Source organism: Ranitomeya variabilis, chromosome 4, assembly GCF_051348905.1.
Source record: "Ranitomeya variabilis isolate aRanVar5 chromosome 4, aRanVar5.hap1, whole genome shotgun sequence".
Taxonomy (NCBI): Eukaryota; Metazoa; Chordata; class Amphibia; order Anura; family Dendrobatidae; genus Ranitomeya; species Ranitomeya variabilis.
In genome coordinates, this window is record NC_135235.1 from 686,277,568 (window position 1) to 686,303,322 (window position 25,755).

Here is a 25,755-nt window from a genome sequence, read left to right on the forward strand (position 1 = left end):
GCAGGGAGTACATGTTGGAGCTGGTATTGCACAACTGGTCTCTGCTGCTCACAAAGACTTACCAGTATGTGCAGCGTGAACTTCCAACGCATGGTCACATCGCATAGCAGTCGCTGAGCTGGCACTTGCATGCACTGCCAGAGCGTCAGCAGCTGTAGCAGGCTTGTGGAAATGGGCAGTGATGCAGCGTACCTAGATCAGAGGATCTGGCCAATTTGGCTGAATGCTGTGCTGGGAGAAAAATTTGGAATTGCCTAATGAAGGGGCATTATAATGTGCAAGGACAGGCGCAGGGTGGAAGACATCTGCACCAGTGTCAAGAACAAGAGATTGGGAAGCACCTAGCAGAGGAGAAGAGGCAGTGTTGTCACCCGCTGGCACCAATCATGGAACCAGGCATCGGGTGCTTAGATGACATGTGCTAGATCACGCTGATGGTGATTAAGCTCTTAGCAGTCAGGTCTCAGAACTCTCTTTAAAAAAGTCCCATACTGAGGAACTCCTAACTTTGTGACGTAGAAATTCACGAGTGTCAGTACTCTATGGAACAGTTGCTTACCTTCTCCTTATGGTCACCCCACTGCCTCTTTGTCTGTTTTGGTACTGCCGATTCATCCTCCTCAGCGCTTCTGGCCTCGCTCTGCATGCCACCTTGGGTCAATGACTTTGTGATCCACCACCTCATCTTCAACCACTGCATCCTGGTCCTCATGACTTAGTGACTTGTCAATAACTGTGCCTCAATCATCTTCCTCCTTAGACAAAATGCGGGTACTCTAAGTTTAATTAAACAGAATGTCCTCTTGTCCCTCTTAGAATATGCAGGGTGAGAGGCCACAATCAATAAATTAAGTTGTAAAGAGCTTCTCGGAGTGTCCTAGTGTGGGATCACTAATCTCCTGGGACTGAACATGAAAGGAGGATCAGGGTGAGGATTAAGTGATCCAGACTGTTGAGATTGGACAGCATGGAAGACTGGGTGATGCTGCCAAGCATGCTGGAAGCAATATCTGCTATTCTATTGTTCTGGCTTCAGAAGTGGTGCACCTTACTGTGATGGTGGGATATGGTATGTGAGCATCATTTTGTTTCTATTAATATTTTACTGATTTTTATGGTGTTCTCTTGTAGGATGAGTTATTTGCTAATTGATGAATGGCTAGTGTTGCCATCTGATATCAGCCCCCCACATTACTGTACTGTTATCTTTCCACAGTGTCAGTGAATAAAGCTCTGTTATGCTAATATGCTAATGACATATTGAACTAGCTTATTGAAACAGTGAGCCTCTGTGACCCTTCCCCATGACCTGTGAAGGAGGAGGGGGACTTTTAAAATGTCAGGGAGGTGAGACACCAGATCAGATCCTGTGTGGAACTATGATGTGATCACAGCACCTCAGAGAGAAAGAAGAGTATATGGACTATGTTATCCTCTGTCTGCTGGATTGTGGGACTCATTTCACTGGGCTTTTATCCTTTTACTGAACTGCATTCGGGTTCTGCACTATCTTATACTTTGTGTGGTGGATTATGGGCCTTTTGTATTTCTGCCTTGATATTGTTCACTCTTCTCTTGCTCTGTTGATTGTGTGATACCGAAGGAGAATCCCGAGACACTTACCTTCCTGCAAAGTGGGATAGAAACCTAGGTGATGTGGATGGGCGCGGTTCTTGTGCTTCAGTAACAGGCGTAGTCGCATCTGCCCCACGTCCTCCTTGTATACGTGCACCATCATTAGCACCTCCACTTCCACGTCCCTTACCGCATGAATTACATATTTTCGAATTGCTATGTCTCTGGAAGCCAAGTTTATTTTTTATAACAAGAAATTAGTCACCTGCACCAGTCAAAGCGTTTTTTTTTTGGAGTTTAATATCACCATAATGTAACACAAAGCACATAAAAGTGTATGGATGACAAATTCAATCCAGAAAAATTTCTCAACACTTATTTGGATTGTTATATTCCACAGAAATGCACCACAAAGCATGTAATACTCTATGGATAACACTATAGTCTATTTTCACCCACGAAAAAAAGAATGTAGTCAACTGCTGCTGCTATATATTTAGCAACGGACTGCAAAGCACTAAGCCCTGCCTAGAGACAGTATTCAGCCACTCCCCCTGCTCATGCAACTGTCCCTCACTAGGCTAAATGCAGAATGCATCTGATACAAACAACAAAGCACAAGGTTAGCCCTTACAAGGATTGTTAATATGATGGTTCAGCTTCAGCACCAGTATCAACACTACATGACTGATCAGTTATACTGTGCAAACACAGGCCTGTACAACCACTCTCTTTCTCCAATAAGAACTGTCCCTGAGCTGTGCAATGGCATCAGTGTGCCGAGCATGGCGGCACCTGTTTTTTTATAACCCCGGATTATATAATACGGCCAGCCAATCACAGTAATGCCACTACCGAGATGGCTACGGCATTACAGTGACTGGCAGACAATCACCTGTATGTTTATTGGCTGTGTAACAGACACTAAACATGTGGAGTGGGGTATCGAGTATTTGCACTAAAATGGTGCGAATAAAAATGTCAGCTCGGCACGCAAAAAATAAGCCCTCACCCAACCCGAGATCACGAAAAGTAGAGACGCTACGGGTATCAGAAAATGGTGCATTTTTTTTTTTTTTTTTTTTAAACCAAAGTTTGGAAAATTTTTTACCCCTTAATTAAAAAAAGAACCTAGACATGTTTGGTTTAGTGAACCTAGTAAAAAAGCCAAATAAAAAAACAAGTGTGGGATTGCACTTTTTTTGCAATTTCAAGTTTTGCAATTTTCTGGTACATGACATGATAAAACTAATGGTGTCATTCAAAGGTACAACCCGTCCTGCAAAAAAAAAACCCTAACATGGCAATATTAATGGAAAAAACAAAAAGTTATGGCTCTAGGAAGAAGGGGAGCGAAAAACAAAAAAACCTCCGGGGGTTAAGGATCATAGGGAACATAGTGAAAAGACTAATAGAATACCAAATGCGTTTTCGAAAGCAAGTGCATTCTTAAACTTTTTTCACTGTCTCCACTTTTGGACATATCAAACAATAAGAGTAAGGTCGGTGTCACACTAACGTATGGCATCCGATGCGATATGCTAATGACCCTCGGCTCCTGCTCTGCTGCTAGCAGGAGTCGAGTGTCATGCGTCTGTGCTCCGAGCGTCTCGCACAGAGAGGATCGGAGCACAGCTGTGGAGGAGGTGGATAAATGAATTGCCAGGGTCAGCATATATCGCACATCACTAGGATGATATCTGAGTGATGTGCATTGTCTCACTTGCATCCATAGGCTTATATGGGTGCGAGTGAGCCGATAGTCGGCTGAGTGATGGTGACAATTGTAGCATGCTGGGATTTCACTCGCACGTACAATACAGCTGAGGAAAAAAATGGTGAAGTGAGCTGCACCATAGATGAAGACTGGTCGGAGTGCTAGGCGATGTTTTATCGCATAGCACTCGTCCATATTCCTCTCTAGTGTGACTCTGGCCTAAGTCAGAGCGAAGCCCCAGCAATAGCTTCCTGTTGATGTTCAATACATCCAAAGGCAGGAAGAGTGAAGCTAGTGCCGATTGGGTGCCGGCCACGTGTCAAGACCATTGGAACGGCGCTGGCACAGAAAGGGAGTATGAGTGTTTTTATTTGAAATAGGCCAGGCATGAGGAATGACAAGGGGTTGTCCTAGTAATGGACAACCCCTTTAAGAAATACAATTTTTATTTACAACATTTTCAACATTATGAGTATGAAAAAGGCATCTTCCTTGTGTGGGTTCTCTGGTGCCTAACCAAAATTGATTTCTGATTAAAACATTTCCAACATTCTGAACAGGAAAAAGGCTTTTCCCCTGAGTGGATTTTCTGGTGCCTAACCATATCTGGTTTCTGTTTAAAACATTTCCCACATTCTGGACAGGAAAAAGGCTTCTCCCCTGAGTGGATTCTCTGGTGGATATCAAGGACCGATTTCTGTTTAAAACATTTCCCACATTCTTGACAGGAATAAGGCTTCTCCCCTGTGTGAATTCTCTCGTGTATAACAAGATGTGATTTGTGGTTAAAACATTTCCCACAGACTGAACAGGAAAAAGGCTTCTCCCCAGTGTGGGTTCTCTGGTGGCTATCAAGATACGCTTTTCGGTTAAAACATTTCCCACATTCTGAACATGAAAAAGGCTTCTCCCCTGTATGGGTTCTATGGTGCTGAACCAAATCTGCTTTATGGCTAAAAGATTTCCCACATTCTGAACATGAAAAAGGCTTCTCCCCTGTGTGACTTCTTTGGTGTCTAACAAGATTTGATTTGAGATTAAAACATTTCTCACACATGGCACAGGAAAATCTTTTCTCCACTTTGTGAATTTTTGGATGTTTAAGAAAAGACTTTTCAATGTTTTCAATGGGAAACCAATTTCTAAATTCTGAACATGAAAATGGCTCATTTGATTTAGGACTATTTCTGTTTTTAATGCTTATTTTGTGACTTTGATTTTCCTTAGCAGTCGGTAATGAATCAGAAGACAGGACCTGTTTCAAAGGATCAGATGAAAGATCTGTGCAGTGAAGGGATGATGGTATATCTGGAGTAATGGCATTCAATTCAATTATATCCTGTGGGGTCCCAAGATCATCGGATTTAAAAATTGACAACGTTAGCTGTCCATCTGATCTCCTGGTACAGTCATCTGCTAAGAATAAAACAAATTATTTTTGAATAAAATATCTTTGAATGTCATTTAACATTTCTACTTAAACTGTCTGTAAAAATGGCAAGTTATGTAAAAATATTGATTTATCCACCAAGACAATGACAGTTCACAGTCTTAAGGTACCTTCACACTAAACGATATCGCTAGCGATCCGTGACGTTGCAGCGTCCTGGCTAGCGATATCGTTGAGTGTGACAGGCAGCAGCGATCAGGATCCTGCTGTGATATCGCTGGTCGTTGGTTAAAGTTCAGAACTTTATTTGGTCGTCAGATCGCCGTGTATCGTTGTGTTTGACAGCAAAAGCAACAATCCCAGCGATGTTTTACAATGGTAACCAGGGTAAATATCGGGTTACTAAGCGCAGGGCCGCGCTTAGTAACCCGATGTTTACCCTGGTTACCAGTGTAAAATGTAAAAAAACAAACAGTACATACTCACCTTCGCGTCCCCCGCCGTCCGCTTCCTGCACTGTCTGAGCGCTGGCCGTAAAGTGAAAGCACAGCACAGCGGTGACGTCACCGCTCTGCTGTTAGGGCCGGCACTCACAGTCAGTGCAGTGCGGGGGGACGCGAAGGTGAGTATGTACGGTTTGTTTTTTTACATTTTACACTAGTAACCAGGGTAAACATCGGGTTACTAAGCGCGGCCCTGCGCTTAGCAACCCGATGTTTACCCTGGTTACGAGGGGACTTCGGCATCGTTGGTCGCTGGAGAGCGGTCTGTGTGACAGCTCTCCAGCGACCACACAGCGACGCTGCAGCGATCGGCATCGTTGTCTGTATCGCTTGCAGCGTCGCTTAGTGTGAAGGTACCTTAAGGCCAGGGTCACACTAGCGTTGAATACAGACGAAAACCTCACATTGCACTCGGACCACTGTTAGTCTATGGGGCAGCTCACATAACTGTTTTTTTCTCGGAGTATTCCGCATGCATGTAAAATCGCAGCATGCTGCGATTGTACGTGTATATCGCCCGAGTCTCGCAAATGCAAGCGAGAAAAAAAATCGGACACCACACAGACCATCAGTGTGACTTGTGAGAAATACGCACACATTTTCCTCATTTCAGCCCATTGAGCCATTAAATTCAATGGGGAAAAGCAGTGAGAAATGTAAAGCCATATGCATGTCATACGGATGCAATACGGATACATGAATGCAAGAAAATCACATAATCGCATTGCAAACGCATTACACACGGATGACCATACGGAGAACATTTGTGCGACTCTCAGCAGGGAGACTCGGACCGATTTTTCATACGTTAAGTGTGACCCCGGCCTAATAGAAAACCTCATAAGATAAATACAGACCATAAAAGGAACCATTAGTGCAAATCTGTCATGCACGTTCCCCCCCATGTGGGGAAACAGTGAACCAAGCATTAACAAAAAGACACTCCAAATCTAAATATGTTGAAAACAAGAGGAAAAAAATATGGAGCTGAAGTCCAAATACTAAAAGGTATCAGGATTGCCCCCTGATGAAGCCAACACGAAACGCACATAGGGGCTGCATGGCGTGGGTCCCGATATACCACAAGATGGGTAAGGAACCATAGGATAGGGGATGGTCTGATATATATTGGGCACTTTGGCGCTAGGCACTGATTATTATGGTTGCTACTTACCATCTTACTGCCATGGTTTATTTTCAACTAAGCACTTTATGATACTAATGATGTGGTACTATTTGGTCTACACGCTGATATCTACCTGATCTCTCTGCTGAACATGTCTCTTGTATTAATGTTACATGTATTTAAATGAATGTTACTAATTGATTCTATCGAATAAACTTATACTTTTTTAGTATTTTGGACTTTAGCTCCATATTTTTTCCTCTTGTTTTAAACTAATAGAAAACCTCATAGAAGATCCAGTGGAGCGTTGTGTTCAACTGTTTGTTCATTCTGCCTCCCAAATATGGAATAAAAGGCACAAAGAAACGTTATGTTGATGAACATAATACCAATAAAACATTCTACTCCTCTCATTAAAAACAAGTTCCCACTCAGGTCCATCATCTGTCAGTGAAAAAGAAGTTTCCACGTTATTAGTGGCTAAAAGGCTCTTCAAAAGCAACATGGCTTCCATATACCTATCCAGCAATATCCGTTCTCCCAAAGTCAAATCTCCCCTCGCTTCTGAGCCTTGCAGTGTGCACAAGCCACATTTAGCAAAAAAAAACCCTTCTGCAGGCAGGTGCCAGTGGCAGCACCTGCATAGCACCATAATCACATATGTAATTAATTATATATACACATTTCTTTGCTGTTTTCCTGAAATTCCTAATAAAAAAACTGTTTGGAAATCGAGTCGGTAGCACTTTTGCAGTAGCAGCTATCGGTGATCAGATAGCTGCTATTGCGCATGCACGTTATTTTGCTAAACAAAACAAAATTCCTCCTGCAAGATAATGCTGTCCGCGCCTCGCAATAGCAGCTATTGGTGATCGCCAATAGCTGCTACTGCGCAGGCAGAGCCATCTTGGAGGATTTTTTAATTTATTTTTTGCTACCAAGATGGTGCCGCCGATGCCTGCACAATAGCAGCTATCAGATCACGGATAGCTGCTATTGTGCAGGCACGACCGGCGCTATTTCCAAATAATTTTTTTTTCAAAGATATATATAATATTCATTATGTGAACTAGGGGGCAGGTCAATGAGTGATCAGTGACCTGTCAGAAGCCATACAGATGAATACCTAATCAGAGCACCACATGAAGACCCCCCACAGGCCTCCCCAGAGTACGGGAATATCATTACCAAAAACTCAAAATAAGGATTAAACAACCACAAGACGGATTTTATTAACCAAGGTGTCATTGTAATTAGTATAACGGCGCCGACCTGACAGTGTCTGTAGGTTACTGTGAACAATCCTGCTGACAGGTTCCTGACCAGGCTGGGGTCAGGAAAACGGAGTAGATAGCACCAAGCCTTGGTGGCCATCTTTTGAGCTGCCAGGTGACCCTGAACAGTGACTCCATTACGTTGTGTCTGCAAACTATTCCAGTAAGATCTTGATTCAAATTGTTAAATGGCGATACTTCCCCTTCTTAACCCTGCCATGTGCCCAGACAGTAATGTACAACCGTATATAGGAAATTATAAGATTCAAGAGACGTTAGAAAATAATTTGTGAGGTTCATGTGTTTGCTATTCCCATTTGTGAAAGTGAAAAAATGGGGTTTATATTTTGTAAAGAATTCTAAAATTCTCACCACATAAAGTGACACACGTCAGATTTGAAAAATGGGCCCTGATTAGGAACACAAAACTGGCGGCAGGAACTGGTTATCAGAGTATTTTGGTAACTAACTACTGTGTGAAAAGCTGTGACTATAGACAATAACATATCTACTGAAATGATCAAACTCAACAGTCTTCATCAGAAATAAATGAGTAACTAGTGGTGGAACCTCTCTGGTGTAATTACTATATGTGGCTAGGTGGTTCTTGACAACCTAAACTAACATAAGGGCCAATATTTTCTGTCAGATGAGCTTCAAGAACAAATATTAGATCATCAAAGGTAAGAGTAGAGAAAGTATTAGTGCCCCCATTTCAGGAGAGATTGTGCAGTAATCTGAATTCCTTAGGATTGAAAACATAATGTAATTTATGACATGGAGTGAATCCATGAAATCAGGGCACGGGCCATGCCAACATATCTCCTGCAGGCGTGAATAAATGTATATTACAGCCATCAGCCACGTACAGCTTAGAGATATATCATGCTACAGGTGTAATGTGTTTTATGTAGTTTATCACAATCTTGTTTGAAGTTAGTTGGTTTTAAAAGAAAGTGAGAAGTCAGGATAAAGGGAAATTATGTTGTTATTGTACAGAAATTCACACTTGGCCCTCACTGCACATTTAATGTTGTCGATCATAAAAGTGAAGTTTGGCCAGAAAGACTGGACCTGTTCTTGTAGGGACCATATGATCACATTCAGCAGCAGAGAAGGGAGAGAAGGGAGATTCATCCAATAAGATATTGGGGATCTAGGAAGCCAACAGCATCACTACCCTCAGCTTTCTCTTACAGGCCAATCATAATATTTTTCTTCAAGTGTCATTTGGCTTTGTAGTTTACAGATCTGGGCAGGTAAGTGTCAGCGTCTTCTAATCCCAGGAGGTAGGTGGATCCTCCAGGTTGTAAGTTCTATTGAAAAGGATTTCACAATTGCACAAAGTAATTTCAACATTTTCAAATGCAGCAGAATTTTGTGGTTTAGAGGCAAAATGGTGATCACACGATTGTGATACGACCAGACTACACCACCGATAAAGCAGCCACAGCCGGTGACTGAGGAGAATCTGTGACTTATCTGCATTTAGTTGTTACTACTCACCTGGGTAGTCATATGTAGGAATCTCCTCCTTACACCACTCATCACCCCTCACATATGTCCCTGTAGTATTAATATGGGTCAGATCTTCACCCTGAAACAAATATCGTAAAAGTCACAGACAGATGGAGAAGTAACATCTATGATCAGCTCTAATCCTGCCATCTCCACCGTTCTCATTACACAAATATAAAACATATAATACTGGTGGATAAAACAAGACTGAGCACAAGACCTTCACAGCCATCTACACATCATAGGAGAGATCTCCCGACACCTTCTCTCCATCTACCTGATGATCCTGAGGAACATTGGGATGTTCTTGTTTACAGTCCTCTGGAAGAAGAGGAAGGCGACATCTCTCTGGTGTTGTCCCCTTACTGGATAGATCTGAAGGAAACACATACAGGGACTGAATTCATTCTTTACATACAGATAATTATAGGCCATGTGTATTTAGTCCTGTCTATTACCTGGTGATGTGAGGGGCTGGGGAACCTCCATCATGACATCCTTGTACAGATCTTTGTGTCCTTCTAAATACTCCCACTCCTCCATGGAGAAATAGACAGTGACATCCTGACACCTTATAGGAACCTGACACATATAATGATACAGTCATCCCCCGGATCCTTTCATAGCGTTACGGTATAATGTCCCAGCATTCCCAGCAGTGTCACCTCTCCAGTCAGCAGCTCAATCATCTTGTAGGTGAGTTCTAGGATCTTCTGGTCATTGATGTCCTTATGTATCAGTAGGTGAGGTGGAGGCCCCTTGATTGGGCTCAGGAGTCTTCCCCATCCCTCAGGCACAGGGTCCTGACAGCGCTCACTAGAGGTCTTCTTCACTACTGTGTAATTCTGGTTATGGAGAGACACATTAATAAATCTCACTATAGACATTTCCAGAGTCCTCACCTTTCCTGTTCTGTCCATCTGTTATTTCCATACATAAGATTGATGCAATGTGACGTTATCAGAATCTCTCACCTCTCCAGTAAGCCGGAAGAGGATCTCTAGGGTGAGGTGTAATATCCTCTCCGCCATCTTGTCTCTGTCCATATTCATCCTTGATGCGTAAATCAGGAAAATTCTCTTCTATAGAAGATTTTCACTGAGAGAATCCGATATTGTAGAGACCTGAATGAGAAGAAGATGAGCCGATGTAATATTATAAAAATCCTGTGTAATAATACAATTACTGGAGACAATAAGGGAAACATATGAGGAGATTTATTATTTTATTTAGTTTTCTTCTTTACATCTACTAATAAAATCTATATATTTAGGCCACAGACAACAAGCAGATTCTTCCTTGGAGTCGGCAGCTGAATACGTTTCTCATAGACTCATCTTCCATAACGCTAATTCTCGTCTCATTTACCGACCCTAGAATCGGCATTAGCAACACTGCAAGAGATATTCATTACACGTGACATGAGAAATAACTACTTCATGATGAGGACGACATCTTCATCTTCTACTACGGCTCTAGAAACATATTTGTCCAGAGTCGGTCACTGACTCCATCACCCCCGGCCGTCTATATGAAGGTTTCCCGTCTTCCCCTCACTGTAATCTTCTATCACGTTAGATCTCAGGTCTGATTCACACACAGGAGTTTGAGGCTTTTATAAAAGATTTTTTGTAAGAACCAAGGCAGGAGATATTTGATATCAATGTCTCCACATGTTCAGTGTTTTATTTTCTCTTTATATTATGATGTGTTTTTTTTTTTTAGCATCTTCTTGTAGGCTTCCATATATTACACGAAAAACGGAACGTAGCTATATGGTATCAAGAATGGGGATAAGTGAGGATTTATTATCTAGTGGTTTGGGTGGTAGAATATTGTGTGGGCATCTCATATTATCATAATGTGTTTGAAGGTTGGCGGTACTGTAAGAACATTATACTGTGTGGGGGCCCTGTGCTATGAGACAAGCCCTGTGCCATGAGAGGGTCATGTGACACATCAAAAGTATTGAGAATTTCACAAGAAAAACAATGGTGTGAATGGTGTAAATAACTCATGAAAGAATAAAGTTACCGAATATACTCGAGTATAAGCCGAGATTTTCAGCCCACTTTTTTGGGCAGAAATTGCCCCTCTCTGCTTATACTCGAGTCATACCTGGGGGTCGGCAGGGGAGGGGGAGCGGGGGCTGTCTAAAAATACTCACCTAGTCCAGGCGCGGTCCCTGCAGGTCCCTGTCTTCCCCGGCGCCGGCAGCAGCAGCTTCAGCTTCTTCCTGTACTCAGTGGTCACATGGTCCCGCTGATTACAGTAAATGAATATGCGGCTCCACCTCCCATAGGGGTGGAGCCGCATATTCATTACTGTAATCAGCGGTACCATGTGACCGCTGAGCACAGGATGAAGCGCTGCGGCGTCGGGGAAGCAGGATCTACACAGCGGCAGGACCAGGTGAGTATACGGGGAGGGGAGCGCAGCGCTGCGCAATATTCACCTGCTCCTCGTTCCGGGCACCGATCTGTCTCCAGCAGTGACGCTGAGGTCAGAGGGCGCGGTGACGTGGTCAGTGCGCGCCCTCTGCTGAACGTCAGTGCTGGAGACAGATCGGCGCCCGGAACGAGGAGCAGGTGACTATTGAAAGTACGGGGGCCTGAGCGACGGAGAGGTGAGTATGTGATTTTTTTTTTATCGCAGCAAATGGGGCAAGTGTCTGTATGGAGCATCTATGGGGCCATAATGTTCCTGCAGCACTGTATAGGGCCATAACATTCCTGCAGCACTATATGGGGCCATAACATTCCTGCAGCACTATATGGGGCCATAACATTCCTGCGGCACTATATGGGGGCCATAACATTCCTGCAGCACTATATAGGGCCATAACGTTCCTGCAGCACTATATGGGGCCATAACATTCCTGCGGCACTATATGGGGCCATAACATTCCTGCAGCACTATATGGGGCCATAACATTCCTGCAGCACTATATGGGGCCATAATGTTTCTGCAGCACTATATGGGGCCATAACGTTTCTGCAGCACTATATGGGGCCATAACATTTCTGCAGCACTATATGGGGCCATAACGTTTGTGCAGCACTATATTGTGCAGCACTATATGGGGCAAGTGTCTGTATGGGGCCAGTGTCTGTATGGGGCCATAAATAACGTTTGTAGGGCACTACGGCATTTGGGGCAAGTGTCTGTATGGAGCATCTTATAGGACCATAACGTTTGTGCAGCACTATAAGGGGCAAATATCTTTATAGAGCATCTTATGGGGCCATAATCAGCATTTGTGCAGCATTATATTGGGCAAATGTGTCTATGGAGCATCTTATGGGGCCTTTATTAACCTTTATGCAGGATTATATGGGGCATATTTTAATATGGAACATCTTATGGGGCCATAATGAACAGTATGGAGCATTATATGGGGCTCCTGATTCAATATGGATATTCAAAGACACTTAACCTACTGATGTCTCAATTAATTTTACTTTTATTGGTAGCTATTATTACTTTTGACATTTACCGGTAGCTGTTGCATTTTCCCCCCTAGGCTTATACTCGAGTCAATAAGTTTTCCCAGTTTTTTGTGGCAAAATTAGGGGGGTCGGCTTATACTCGGGTCGGCTTATACTCGAGTATATATGGTATGTTAAAGGCAAGCACACCATTGCTTTTTTGTGAAATTCTCAATAAGTTTGATGTCACATGACCCTCTTCCCATTGGAAAAAATAAAGTTGGATCCAAAATAGCCGACTTCAAAATGGCCGCCATGGTCACCACCCATCTTGAAACGTTTCCCCCCTCCCATAAACTAATGTGCCATACACAGGAAGTTGATATCACCAACCATTCCCATTTTATTTAGGTGTATCCATATAAGTGGCCCACCCTGTAGATCTATCTATTATCTATCTATAGATCTATCTGTGTGTTCACATTATTTTTCAATGGAGTATGTAAATAAAGAGGTTGGACAAGAAATGACATAATTCTTTTTTTGCTAAATAATAGATCTTTATTTAGCTTACAAAAACGCATGAACATCCGCATGAAAAACACATCAAATTTTTACCTGGGTTTTCTGCCAAGAGAGGAAGAATCTGAGCAGAAAACTCCACAGGCAAATCCACAACGTGTGCACATACCCTTAGACGGACCCCCATCGTATAAAAATCTTTTTTTCTGCTATTTTCCACCCTAACATTTGGGGTGCGTCTTATAGTCCGAAAAATAGTCGTTTTAGAGAAAAAAATTTGCACAGAATAGTTTCATACGTAGCGAGGTAGCGTGTTAGTGTATCGGACGTCACAGTATTTGGTGACGAGTACCTGTACAGAAAGGGAGGTAGCGTCTTTCTTTTGCACACAAAAAATCGCCAAGTGATTTCTAGTGCATTAGGGGAGCATACATCACATTGTTGGTGATGTTCATTTTTTTTTTGCACACAAATAATTATTTGAGTTAAGTAAATTTTTAGCAAGTGCATTAAGGGAGCATATATTGGTGACATCTTTTCTTTAGTAAAAAAATTTTTTGCATCGGGTAAATTTTTAGGTAGTGCATTAGGGGAGCATACGCTGCATTGTTGGTGACTTCCGTTTTTCTTTTTCAGAAAAAAAATAATAGTGCCAGGTAAATTTATAGGGAGGACATTAGTGTAGTGAACATCTCTAATTTTCTTATGCAAACTTTTTTTTTTATATCTATTTTTTCTTTTATATTTTTTTGTTCTAAAGTTTTTCTCTTTACTTTTTATAATAAATGGTATCATATACACAAGCCCCACACATTACATGTATAAAGCACCACTTACACATATATTCCCATGGTTTTGAAAGAAAAAATAAAAACGGCCCATTCGTCAAGACGCTATTGACCAGAGGAGGCATATGGTTTCCTTGCCTCCAACACGGATTCAACCAGTGAGGAAGATCCCACATTCCTTTAGTCCTCCTCCTCCTCATTTAGTTACGAAGGACCCCCAGCAAGGTGCCCTAGGACCCAGACAGCCCCTCCAACAATCGATCCCACATAGATTGCACCCCCTGAAAATTATCAGCCCGTCATTCCAGATTTCATCGGCAGCTCAGGAATCCAGTTCGACACCTCTGGCCTCACTGAAATTGACTTCTTCAAATTGTTTTTCAGTGAGGAAATAATAAATCTTATGGTGGCCCAGACAAACTTGTATGCCCATCTATTTTTCACCCAAAATATCACATCATCAAACGCCAGATGGACCCCTGTAGATGCAGCAGAGATGATGAGATTTTGGGTAATTGTACTGCATATGGGCATAATTCGAAAACCAGAGCTTCGGCGATACTGGAGTACTGATTTTCTCTATAGTACCGGTATTCTGTATGGCCATGACAAGAACACGATTTGAAGAGTTACAAAAATGATTGCATTATAATGATAATGCGCAGTGTCCTCCCCGAGATGATCCGAATTTTGATCGTCTATATAAAATTAGGCTGGTAGTTGAACACTTCCTCCGAAAATTTGCTGCTGAAGCGTACAACCTCCAAAGGATCATCGCTATATATGAATCTCTGGTTCATTTCAAAGGGAGGCTAATATTTCAACAATCCCTGGCCAGTAAGAGGTCCAGGTATGGAATTAAACGGCACACCCACAGATTTAGGGTCTACAAGGGAAAGGACACCCAGATTAACCCCCCTGAATGCCATCCTGTCCTGGGGGTGAGTGTGAAAAGGTGTGGGAATTGCTGCACCCACTGCTGGATAAGGGTTACACTGACGAGGGCCAACAGCCCGAAACACCGTGTCTGCGAATTGAGATACTGATTTGGCTTTTATCCTAAGTCATATTGCACGATTCGATAAAGGGTTGATTGTGACTTGTAGGATCGCTACTTCCAACAGGTGGCGCTATAGAGTCCTCTTTTTCTCAGAAGAGGCAATTTGCATATTTAAATTCCCAGAGGAGCATTGCACTGCGAATAAGCCTCCTTACCTTGACAAGCCAGCTGGTATGTCACTCTCCATAAGGAGAAACGTTACCACTTCTACATTGATAATTTTCCCACCAGCATCCCCCTCTTCAAGACCCTCTCTGTCAGAAGTACAGTTGCCTGCGGCACCATGTGAAAAAAATCAGAGAGGCCTGCCTAAGCCACTAATTGGGCAAACGCAGAGAAAAGGCAAAAGCCGAGCCCAATGCAACAACATGCTGGTGGTCAAGTTTAAGGACAAAAGGGATGTTCTTATCTTCACCACCATACCCCGTGAAAACAGCTCCCTTGTCACTGTTCGTGGTACCACAACACAAATCCCAAAGCCAGATTGTATCCTGGATTACAATCTGTACATGAGGGGTGTAGATCTCTCAGATCAGATCCTTCAACCATACAGTGCCATGTGAAAAGCTAAAGTATGGAACAAAAAATTGGCTGTGCACATTGTATAGATGGCACCATACAATGTTTTTCCTATCGCCACGACAGCACCCCTACAAGAGAGGGGATCCGCCCACCTTCCGGACAGGAACCTACATGATTTAAAGGGGCGGTCCCCCTCATCACTCCAGTTTGGGTTCCTGTCTGGACGGCGGGAGCCTGCAAGCAGTCTTACCCGGGCCTCCATGCCTCTGCGCGGTGTCTTAAGGAACGGCAGAATCGGGGGCTCGGAAGCAGCGTCGGGGGTGTTCTGCTTGCAGACCCCCCCTCATCTGGCCTAGTGGATCGCGTCCCAGGAGTCGGGCAGTGCCGTCCTGGTCCGCAGTTGAGCGCGGTACACACCGGCGCTGGTGAACCCGGAAGTAGTTCTTACACTTCCGGGGTAAGCCGGGGGAGGAGCGCTGCAGCGTTGTAAAAGAGCGCCGTCTTTGGAATAATGCGTGCAGCTATGTCCTCAGTCGGGGACGCCGAGCACCCTCATGGAGAGGGAACGGAGCAGCGCAGTAAAAACGGTAGCGGCCGCTCAAGGAGAAGCAGCAGCAGCGTGGTATGGGGGCAACGTGCGAGCGCCCCAGCGTCACAATTGAATCCCACTCCTTCAGAATCGGTATTAAAAAAGTCATCCTTATGGTGAGTGTTAACAAAACTCCTGGTGCTGATATGGTCTGTTATTTGTGCTTTGTTTTAGGGGAAAAAAACAACTAAATCTAAGCACAAGCAATGTGCTCTATGCACGACTCCAATGCCTGACAGTTATACCAAAAGGCTTTGTCAGGCTTGCATATGTCAGACCTTAGAAGAGGAAGCTCCCCTCCGGTCATCAGACCTTAGAGCGGTCATCAGGGAGGAAATAAGCTATTCCCTTAAAAGCAGCCGCCAGGGAAGGTCGGGCAGGGACATAGTCCAGGATCTAGTCTGTCCCTGCAAGAAGGTGAATGTTCCCGCTCCTCATCTCCATCCTCCTCAGATGAAGAGGGAAGGCCTTTTTTCTCGGTGGATAACATGGACACGTTAGGTAAAGGAGTCCGAGCTACCATGGGTGTTACAGAGAGCAAGGAACCAAGGTCCGCACAGGACATGTTTGCGGGCTTGTGCCAGAGGAGTCGTAAAGCATTCCCGGTTGTGGATACAGTTAAGACCCTTATAAAACGGGAATGGGATAAGCAGGATAAAGGTTTCCTGCCGTCATCAGCCAAAAGGAGGTATCCCTTTGAAGACAATGATCTGGCAGAATGGATGAAAGTCCCGAAAGTGGACGCAGCGGTGGCTTCTACGTCTAAAGCCGGTACTTTGCCGCTAGAGGATGTGGGCCTTCTAAAAGATCCGTCGGATAGGAAGGCGGACATGTTTTTAAAAAAAGTATGGGAGTCATCTGCGGGGGCGTTCAAACCGGCCATCTCTAGCACATGTACGGCTAGATCTGTTATGGTGTGGATATCCCAGCTGGAGGAACAGCTGAAATCCAAGGTGCCCAGAGACAAGATGCTGAACTCCCTTTCGCAAATACGGGATGGTGTGGCGTATTTAGCGGATGCATCGGTGGATTCCTTAAAATTAGCAGCGAGATCGGCAGGTCTCTCAAATGCTGCTCGCCGAGCCCTATGGCTTAAGACCTGGAAAGGGGATGCCCAGGCGAGAGCTAAACTGTGTAAAATACCGTGTAGGGGTGAGTACCTGTTTGGCCCGGTATTGGATGACATCCTAGCTAAGGCTGAGGATAGGAAGAAAGGTTTTCCTAAAACTTTCAATCCTACCTTTAGGAATACCTTCAGAAGACGCTTCCAATACCGAAGACCTTGCCACAACCGAGACTGGGAACCAACAGACCCAAAAAAGAAAGGTTCGGACTTTAATGCCTCATCATCTTCCTCAAGAAGAAGAAGAAATTATCGCTAATAAAAATCTTCCAGTAGGGGGCAGGTTAAAATATTTCTATGCTCAGTGGGCTAAAATAACTGCAAGCAATTGGGTTTTAGGTATAATTAATTCAGGGTTAAAATTAGAGTTCCGGGAAAAACCTTCTGATTTTTATATCTTGACTGCCCCCAATTCCTTACACCAACAAAAGGCCCTTGAGAAAGAGGTCCAAACGTTAATACGGAAGAAAGTTATAGTGGAGGTTCCTAAACATCAGGAGGGGAAAGGGTTCTATTCCCCTTTTTTTTTAATCTCCAAACCAGATGGATCCTTTCGAACCATCATAAATTTACGGAGATTGAACAAACATCTACAATATCATGCCTTTAAAATGGAATCTATTAAAACGGCAACTAAACTTTTTCCCAGATGTTATATGACAGTCCTGGATTTAAAAGATGCGTATTACCATCTGCCCATTCACCAGGATCATCAACAATTCCTCAGAATGGCGGTGCGCTTAAACGACCAGGTCAGACACTTTCAGTTTACTGCAATGCCGTTTGGTCTATCTATGGCACCGAGGGTGTTTACTAAGGTCATGGCGGAAGTAATGGCCTATGTCAGAGAACATGATACGTTAATTGTACCCTACTTGGATGACTTCCTGGTAGTGGGAAATTCGTTTTTTCAGTGTGGTGGTCGCCTAAATCATGTAATATCTTCCTTACAGGACTTGGGTTGGATAGTCAATATGGAAAAATCAAGATTGGAACCATCAACGACTCAGACTTTCCTAGGTATTCTGCTAAATTCGGAAGAGCAACTATGTTTCCTTCCGGAAGAGAAAAAGCAGAGGATTGTGCACAAAGTCAGTACGGTAACAAAAAAACCAGATCTGACTTTGAGAGACGCTATGTCCCTTCTGGGATCCCTAACGTCTTGCATACCAGCCGTACAGTGGGCTCAATTCCACACTCGGGTGTTGCAGGCCCAGGTCTTGAATGCAGAGAGCAGTCTTCAAGGGCAATTAAGCGGAAGACTCAAGCTGTCCACCGCCACTCTACACAGTCTGAGATGGTGGTTAAACAAGCGACATTTAGGAAAAGGAGTACGCTGGAGTATAGTTCCAGACAACGTGGTTACAACCGATGCCAGTCCAATAGGATGGGGAGCTCATATAGGAGATGTTTGGACTCAAGGGCAATGGTCTCTCTTAGAGGCCCAGGAGTCCTCCAATTGGAAGGAGCTCACGGCAGTAAAAAAGGCCCTTCTCAGGTTACTACCATCTCTGCAGGATTCACATGTAAGAGTCCAATCAGACAACACAACAGTAGTAGCGTATCTCAACCATCAAGGAGGTACAAGGTCAAGATCTCTAATGAACACCACCACAGACATAATCAACATAGCCGAAACCCACTTTCGCTCTCTGTCAGCCGTTCACATTCAAGGAGAGCTCAACACAGAGGCAGATTACCTCAGCCGTCATTCTCTGCATCAGGGAGAATGGGTTCTAAGTCGACGGGTGTTCAAACGGATAGTAGACCTATGGGGATTGCCCGTTATAGACCTATTTGCAACGAGAAAGAACAGACAGACCAACAGGTTTGCTTCTCTTCGGGTGGCGGACAAACCCTGTATAATAGACTCCCTTCAAATACACTGGGATTCCCCTCTGGCTTATGCGTTCCCCCCAATGTGTCTGATCCCTATAGTACTCAGGAAGATCAGGGAGGAGAGGGCGAGAGTGATCCTGATTGCCCCCTTTTGGCCCAGGAGGGCATGGTTCTCGTTACTCAGGACAATGTCTGTGACCGATCCCTGGGTATTGCCAGTCAGTCCGGAGCTTCTTTCGCAGGGTCCATTCCGTTACCCCAATGTGGAATCCCTGCATCTGACAGCGTGGAATTTGAGAGGGAGTTATTGAGGAGAAGAGGGTTTTCAGAGGCTCTGATAGCTACCCTTTTAAATAGTCGAAAAGAGATTACTACCAAGATCTATGCTAAGACTTGGAAAAAGTTCCTTGCTTTCTACCAAAAACCCTTTTCAGGCAAGGTTCCAATTCCGGCTATTCTGGAGTTTTTACAGAAGGGCCGAGAATTGGGCTTGGCAGTAAATACCCTTAGAGTCCAAATTTCAGCTTTAGGGGCGTTATATAACAACGATGTGGCGGGAAATAGATGGGTTTCCCGATTTATTAGGGCCACTGAACGCAGTAACCCAGTGTATATTCCTAGATTATCCCCATGGGATTTAAATTTGGTTTTAGACGCCTTAACAGAACCCCCCTTTGAGCCATTAGATTCTGTCTCCATAAAAAATTTAACTTTAAAAACAGCCTTCCTGGTAGCCCTGACCTCTGCTAGGAGAGTGAGTGATTTACAAGCATTGTCAATTGATCCTCCTTATTTAATGGTCTTTCAAGATAGGGTGGTATTAAAACCGGACCCCGCATACCTACCAAAAGTAGCTTCTAAATTTCATAGAAGTCAAGAAATAGTTTTACCATCTTTCTGTGACAATCCGAATTCAGCGGATGAGCAGAAATATCACATGTTGGATGTTAGAAGAGCTTTATTAGAATACCTACACAAAACAGAACCATGGAGGCAGAGTAGGGCTCTGTTTGTTTCCTTTCAGAATCCAAGGAAGGGGGCGACTGTAACTAAGACGTCTATCGCCAGATGGATAAGAGATGCCATATACTGTATCTTGCTTATACGGCTAGAGGCCAGACACCACCAGATGGCATCAGGGCCCACTCCACTCGAGCCATGGCCTCATCCTGGGCGGAAAGAGCGGACGTCTCCATAGACGTAATATGTAAGGCGGCAACGTGGTCATCTCCTTCCACCCTTTATAGACATTACCGTCTTGACCTATCATCAGAGGCCAATTTAGTTTTTGGCCGTTCAATACTTAGTGCTGTAGTCCCTCCCAGGTGATTGATCTTTGAAAATCTCTCGTAGGGGTGCTGTCGTGGCGATAGGAAAACCGGTGTTTACGTACCGGTAATAGGATTTTACGGAGCCACGACAGCACCCGCACATTCCCCCCGTAGTTGATCACTGGTTTCTGCACCCTTTGGGAAAAGTGTGCCTTTTAAAAAATCACTCTTTAGAAGGTGATGGTATTTAGTAATAATTAAGTATATATGTTTATGTACTAACTCAATGGCGGTGTCCCTTATGCTCTGAAACACAAACTGGAGTGATGAGGGAGACCGCCCCTTTAAATCCTGTAGGTTCCTGTCCGGAAGGTGGGCGGATCCCCTCTCTCGTAGGGGTGCTGTCGTGGCTCCGTAAAATCCTATTACCGGTACGTAAACACCGGTTTTGTGCTGTTCTGATCTGCAGGCAATACGGGGACCTTCCTTCAGTTTCAGGAGGTAGTCATCAAGGCCTTAATGTTTGGCACTCAGGTAGGTGAGGGTTCCGGTACTTCTTAAACTGATAGTGCCCTTATTGTCCCAGGTCAAAATTTTCCAGGACCGGTTCCCCAAACTGTGAAGAAAGGAAGATCACAAAAACGGGGCAGAGTATGCTCCAAGAGGGGAATCTGAAAGGACACAATTTACCATTGTGAAACCTGCACTGAGAAACCTGGCCTTGGCATTAAGGATTGCTACAAAGCATACCACATGTCCATAAATTAATAAAATTAGTTTTTACCCTATTGACACAACACACTTTTACAATCTGATGTACTCCACACATCTTACACATAACACCACATTATAAATTCATACACTAGTAAAACTAAAAACATTATAATCATTACTATAAAACTATGCCTCTAGATAAATTATTTGAGGGATGTAGTTTCCAAAATGGGGTCACTAAGGCTAGGTTCACATTGCGTCAAGTACATGGCGTTAAACGGATCCGTTAAACGCATGTACAGAAAAGGATCCAATTTGTCAAAAAATCGGCATCACGTTAACGCTTGCGTTAATGCAGGTGACCACGTTTTTCTCATTTGGATGTCCGTTCGCAAAGTATCCGTTTGTCTGCGTTTGTCACTGTCAATAAAGTTTATTTACTTTTTTTTTCTCCTTTTGTCATCGTTGGGGTGTGGGTGCAGACTCATTCTCCATTTTGAAAGCATTGAGTGAACTTCTGCTAGCAAGATATTTGTGTCTGAGCTCGTTCGATTTCGCTTGATGCGGTTGCGACTTCGGCAGAGAAAGCGTAGTTCGCAAAGGAGATATTGGATCCACGAAGTGAATTTCTTGCGGAAAACATATGGTGCCTTTCACACCCTGTATCTTCAGCTTCGGGATCACCCCTCCAAATTCCAACGCTATCTACAGATGTCCATTGAGACCTTTGATGTTCTGCTCTCACATGTGAAGGATGAGATACATCATCATCGCAGCACTTTCCGTGAAAGCATCTGTGCGGAGGAACGTTTAGTAGTGACTGTGAGGTAATTATAAATTTTTTTATCATTCTATTGACAAACACTAGATGTAGGTTTCGTGGGGCATAATGTTCATTTAAGCAATAGTATATTCTATTGTATGTAGCCTTTTAGTTGTCCTTTAAAATCCTAAACAATTTTTTTTTTTTTTTTTTCTTTTTCAATGCCGACAGATATCTGGCTACCGGAGAATCTTTTGCGTCACTGCATTACCAATTTAGACTTGGAAAGTCAACAATTTGCCAACTGGTTCCGGAAACTTGTGATGCCATTTGGAACAATTTGCAACCACTTGTGCTACCAACCCTGACATCAGAAATGTGGCTAGCGATTTCCCAACAGTTCGAGGATGTGGCTAATTTCCCCAATTGTGTTGGTGCCGTGGACGGCAAGCACATACGGATTCAGAAACCAGCGCATAGTGGATCCCTCTACTATAACTATAAGAAATACTTTTCGATTATATTGATGGCTATTGCGGATGCAAGATACCGTTTTGTAGCTGTGGATATTGGTGCGTATGGCCGGACTAACGATTCCAGAGTCTTCAGAGACTCCAACATGGGGAGATGTTTGTACAGCAACAATTTTAACATACCCTCATCACGACCTCTACCGGGGACCGAAGACCCAAGTTTGCCCTTTGTTTTAGTTGGTGATGAGGCGTTCCAACTTGGACAAAATCTCCTCAAGCCGTAGTCTGGACTCCACCAGGCGCATTTTTAATTATCGCTTGAGTTGGGCAAGACGTTATGTGGAGTGTGCCTTTGGTATTTTGACATTAAAATGGCGAATTTTACTAACTTGCATGCAACTGCAACCAGAAAATGTGGACCGTGTTGTGAAGGCATGCATCTGTCTGCATAATTTTGTTGCCAGACATGAACCCCAGGTGGTTGACCCCGATGAATGTGAGTCGAACCTCATTAGCATTGAATCTACTGCTGTTTGGTCTACAGCTCAAATAATGAGGATTCGTGACCAATTTGCACAGTACTTCACACATGAAGGGCATGTTCCATGGCAAGACAGACACGTGTGAAAATTATTTAAAGTCTGAAGTTGTGTCCTGATGTTTTGTTTAAAGTGTTTGGGGGTTTTTTTGTTTGTTTTATTTCCCACAACCTTATGTCTTGTAAAAAGTTACATTCATGTTGTTATGTTGTGCTAAAAGTTAAATTCATACAAGAATCGTACATTTTAAACAGTTTACTAAAGTTTCCAAATTTGCATGAAAGAACTGTTGCTAGACATGTTTAACATATGATATCCCATAGGGATGTAAAAAACACACACATGAAATTGGGTGCAAAAAAAATAATTAACCAACAAAACGTGAAACGCAGTAATTGCACCTGGCTGAGGACAGTGAGCTGTACTATAGACTCTGGTATTGCGCGGGCGTATTGTCTGCCCAACTGTATGATGGACTGCTACTTTGTCTCTGATGTTCCATGCTCGTTTCACCGCGGGCTCTATATTGAGGGTTGTAGGCCGGCATGTCTATGCTTCTTGTTCTCGATGGAGCGGGTTCCTGGGGGCCCACAAATTCCTCAAGAAGGTCATTCAGTCTTTGCCTAAACAAAAGGTTTCTGTGTGCCGGGATATTTTGTGCTACAGGCACATAGGACAAAAAAAGTAGCTTCCACTCATTTGCAGAATATACAGACTCGTGGGATTGCAAGTCGGTAATTTCCCACCTCAGGTCTTTGAGTTCAATACGACACATGTCCTCAACCCGTTGGAGTCCATCGACAATAATGGCATCAGCTTCATCTTTTTGTGATGCTCGCTTGCGTCCACTCTGTGATTGCAACCGGGCACTCACACCAGAAGCAACAGTGCTTCTCTCCCCAGATCGTGGCTCGCTGATGCCAGACACATCTTCAGCACCCGTCTGCTGGCTTGGTTCCAGTGGAGATGGCTCCAGTTCCTCTGCCTGTCTAGGCGCGGCGGTACTGCATATCGTGCTGTAACCCCCCCAAAAAATAAAATTATTTTGCTTGAATTAAAAAATTTTGTCTCGCACACAGACCTATTTGTACTTACGAGCGCTGAGACACTGTTTTTTGCAGAAAGAGTAATTGCTCGTAATGCACATACGGGGTCACCCGTTTGGCACCTGATCCGCTTGGTGGATTTTGACTGTTCCGGTAGTCACGGACAAAGTGGTCCCTTATTGATTTCCAACGGGTATGGACCGCATCCGCTTTAAATTTTAAATTTAAAAAAAAAAAAAAAGATATATAAATAGTAGATAGTTAGTTCTTATATTGATAGTTTAAAAATTGTGTATAGTTAGTTAAGATAGTTGATATATAGATAGTAGATAGATAGTTGATAGATAGTAATTATAGATGATAGAGAAATAGTTTAAGAAATAGTGTATAGATAGTTGAGAGTTGAGAGATAGATAGTAGACAATTTAACATCACCAATTTTTTTCTTTGAGGTTGACGACTTCTCCATGTATCAAGGATCGAAGTGAGAGATAATTTGATCCCACAACTTGCGGTTCTTCACGATTTCATGGTGGGAGCTGTCGCTTTGGTCCCATATTGAGGGGTTGGCTTCAACAAGGTTGATCAGTGTCTCGTTGTGAATGGTCAACGGCTCTTCATCAACCACAATCCTTTTCTTTTTTTGGCTCGCTGACTATGTAAACACAAAACGTTATGTTGAAAGGTTCAATTTCACTTTATTGGTAGACTGATAGATAGATAGATACATAGATAGATAGATACATAGATAGAGCGAAAGATAGAGAGAGAGCGCGAGATAGATAGTGGACAGACAGTTTATAGATATAGCAGCTAAAAAGTGAATAGATAGATTGTTGATAAATATTGGATAGAAAATTTCTAGTTTTATATTTACCACTGGCAGTTGTGGTGACGACAGACGGTGAGGAACCTTCTTTCTCTTGTGTCCTCCGTGTGCCACAACCTATTGTGTATGTAAATGGAAATAAATAAAATTACATTTCTTGGATCAATAAATTTATGCTTGCAAAACTTAAAATGTCTGACATGTACCTTAGTGGGTTTTGCCTGTTTTTTTTTTTTGTCGGGGGCCTAGCAGCCTCGGGCTCCGAAGACTCCTATTTGCAATAAAAACATGATTGTACACGTGCTTAGCTCAATACACTGGAGTTTCACACAACTTTTAGTGGTTTTTTTAAAGTGCAAGCCTACCGACTGAGAAGAAAAAACAGCAGACACGCTGCTGCTACTGCTTCCCTCACTATCCGACATCTGCAACAAAGCAATACATTTTTAGTACACACACATCCGACAGACAATACAGACTCCCATGATGTATACAGAGATATATATATATATACAAATGTACTTACATTTCCTGTGATCTCTTGCAAGACACTTTCTCTCTCACGTGCAGCAGGCCTCAGGATATATGTGTGCTAGGGACATTAATGGCCGAAATCATGTTTCCTGTCACATGACCACATGGACCACCCTCAAACGCTATTAAAACGTATGGTTCTATTTGGAAATTTTTCAAGATTTGCGTCTGGCTGCGTTTGCCATAGCCATCAATGGCAGAATTAATGCTTCCGTTAGTATTGCATTAGCTTGGCTGGACCCGAAAACGCTGCAAGCCGCGTTCCAAGGTCCGTCAGAAAAAAACGTTATGTGACAAACGCATGCCAATTTTGGCATGCGTCACGATGCGTCAGACAATGCAAGTATGTGCGTTATATTGCGTTTTGAGTACTTAAAAACGTGTCCGTTAGACGGACTCACCTAGCGCAATGTGAACCTAGCCTTATGGAGTATTCAAGCAAAAAAAAAGAAGTGTATCTAGTGAGCGTAGAAGGAACAGTGATAGATCTTCCATTGGATGAATCATCTCAATACTATTTACCTCCGTGAATTTTTTTATACGGTGTTACAGATACTATTTAATCTGCATAGCCAGATAAACTAATATCTAGTAACTTCACAGTCTCGTTAT

General features: G+C 43.3%; 1 protein-coding gene across 2 annotated transcripts in view; it reads right to left on the reverse strand.

Annotated features, from left to right (window-relative positions):
- Positions 1 to 1,845: 1,845 nt before the first annotated feature.
- LOC143767611 (oocyte zinc finger protein XlCOF7.1-like) overlaps positions 1,846 to 25,755 on the reverse strand; it is a 34,481-nt gene continuing 10,571 nt past the window's right edge. Inside the window, exons 2-7 of one of the 2 annotated variants that reach the window (XM_077256045.1) lie at positions 10,078 to 10,227; positions 9,769 to 9,948; positions 9,562 to 9,685; positions 9,381 to 9,478; positions 9,092 to 9,182; positions 1,846 to 4,708 (exon numbers count right to left, since the gene is read on the reverse strand). In XM_077256045.1, coding sequence (XP_077112160.1) covers positions 3,759 to 4,708; positions 9,092 to 9,182; positions 9,381 to 9,478; positions 9,562 to 9,685; positions 9,769 to 9,948; positions 10,078 to 10,155 — 1,521 coding nt within the window. In that variant the 5' untranslated portion in view covers positions 10,156 to 10,227 and the 3' untranslated portion in view covers positions 1,846 to 3,758. The remainder of the gene's footprint in view (positions 4,709 to 9,091; positions 9,183 to 9,380; positions 9,479 to 9,561; positions 9,686 to 9,768; positions 9,949 to 10,077; positions 10,228 to 25,755) is intronic. The other variant, XM_077256046.1, reaches the window with a different exon arrangement.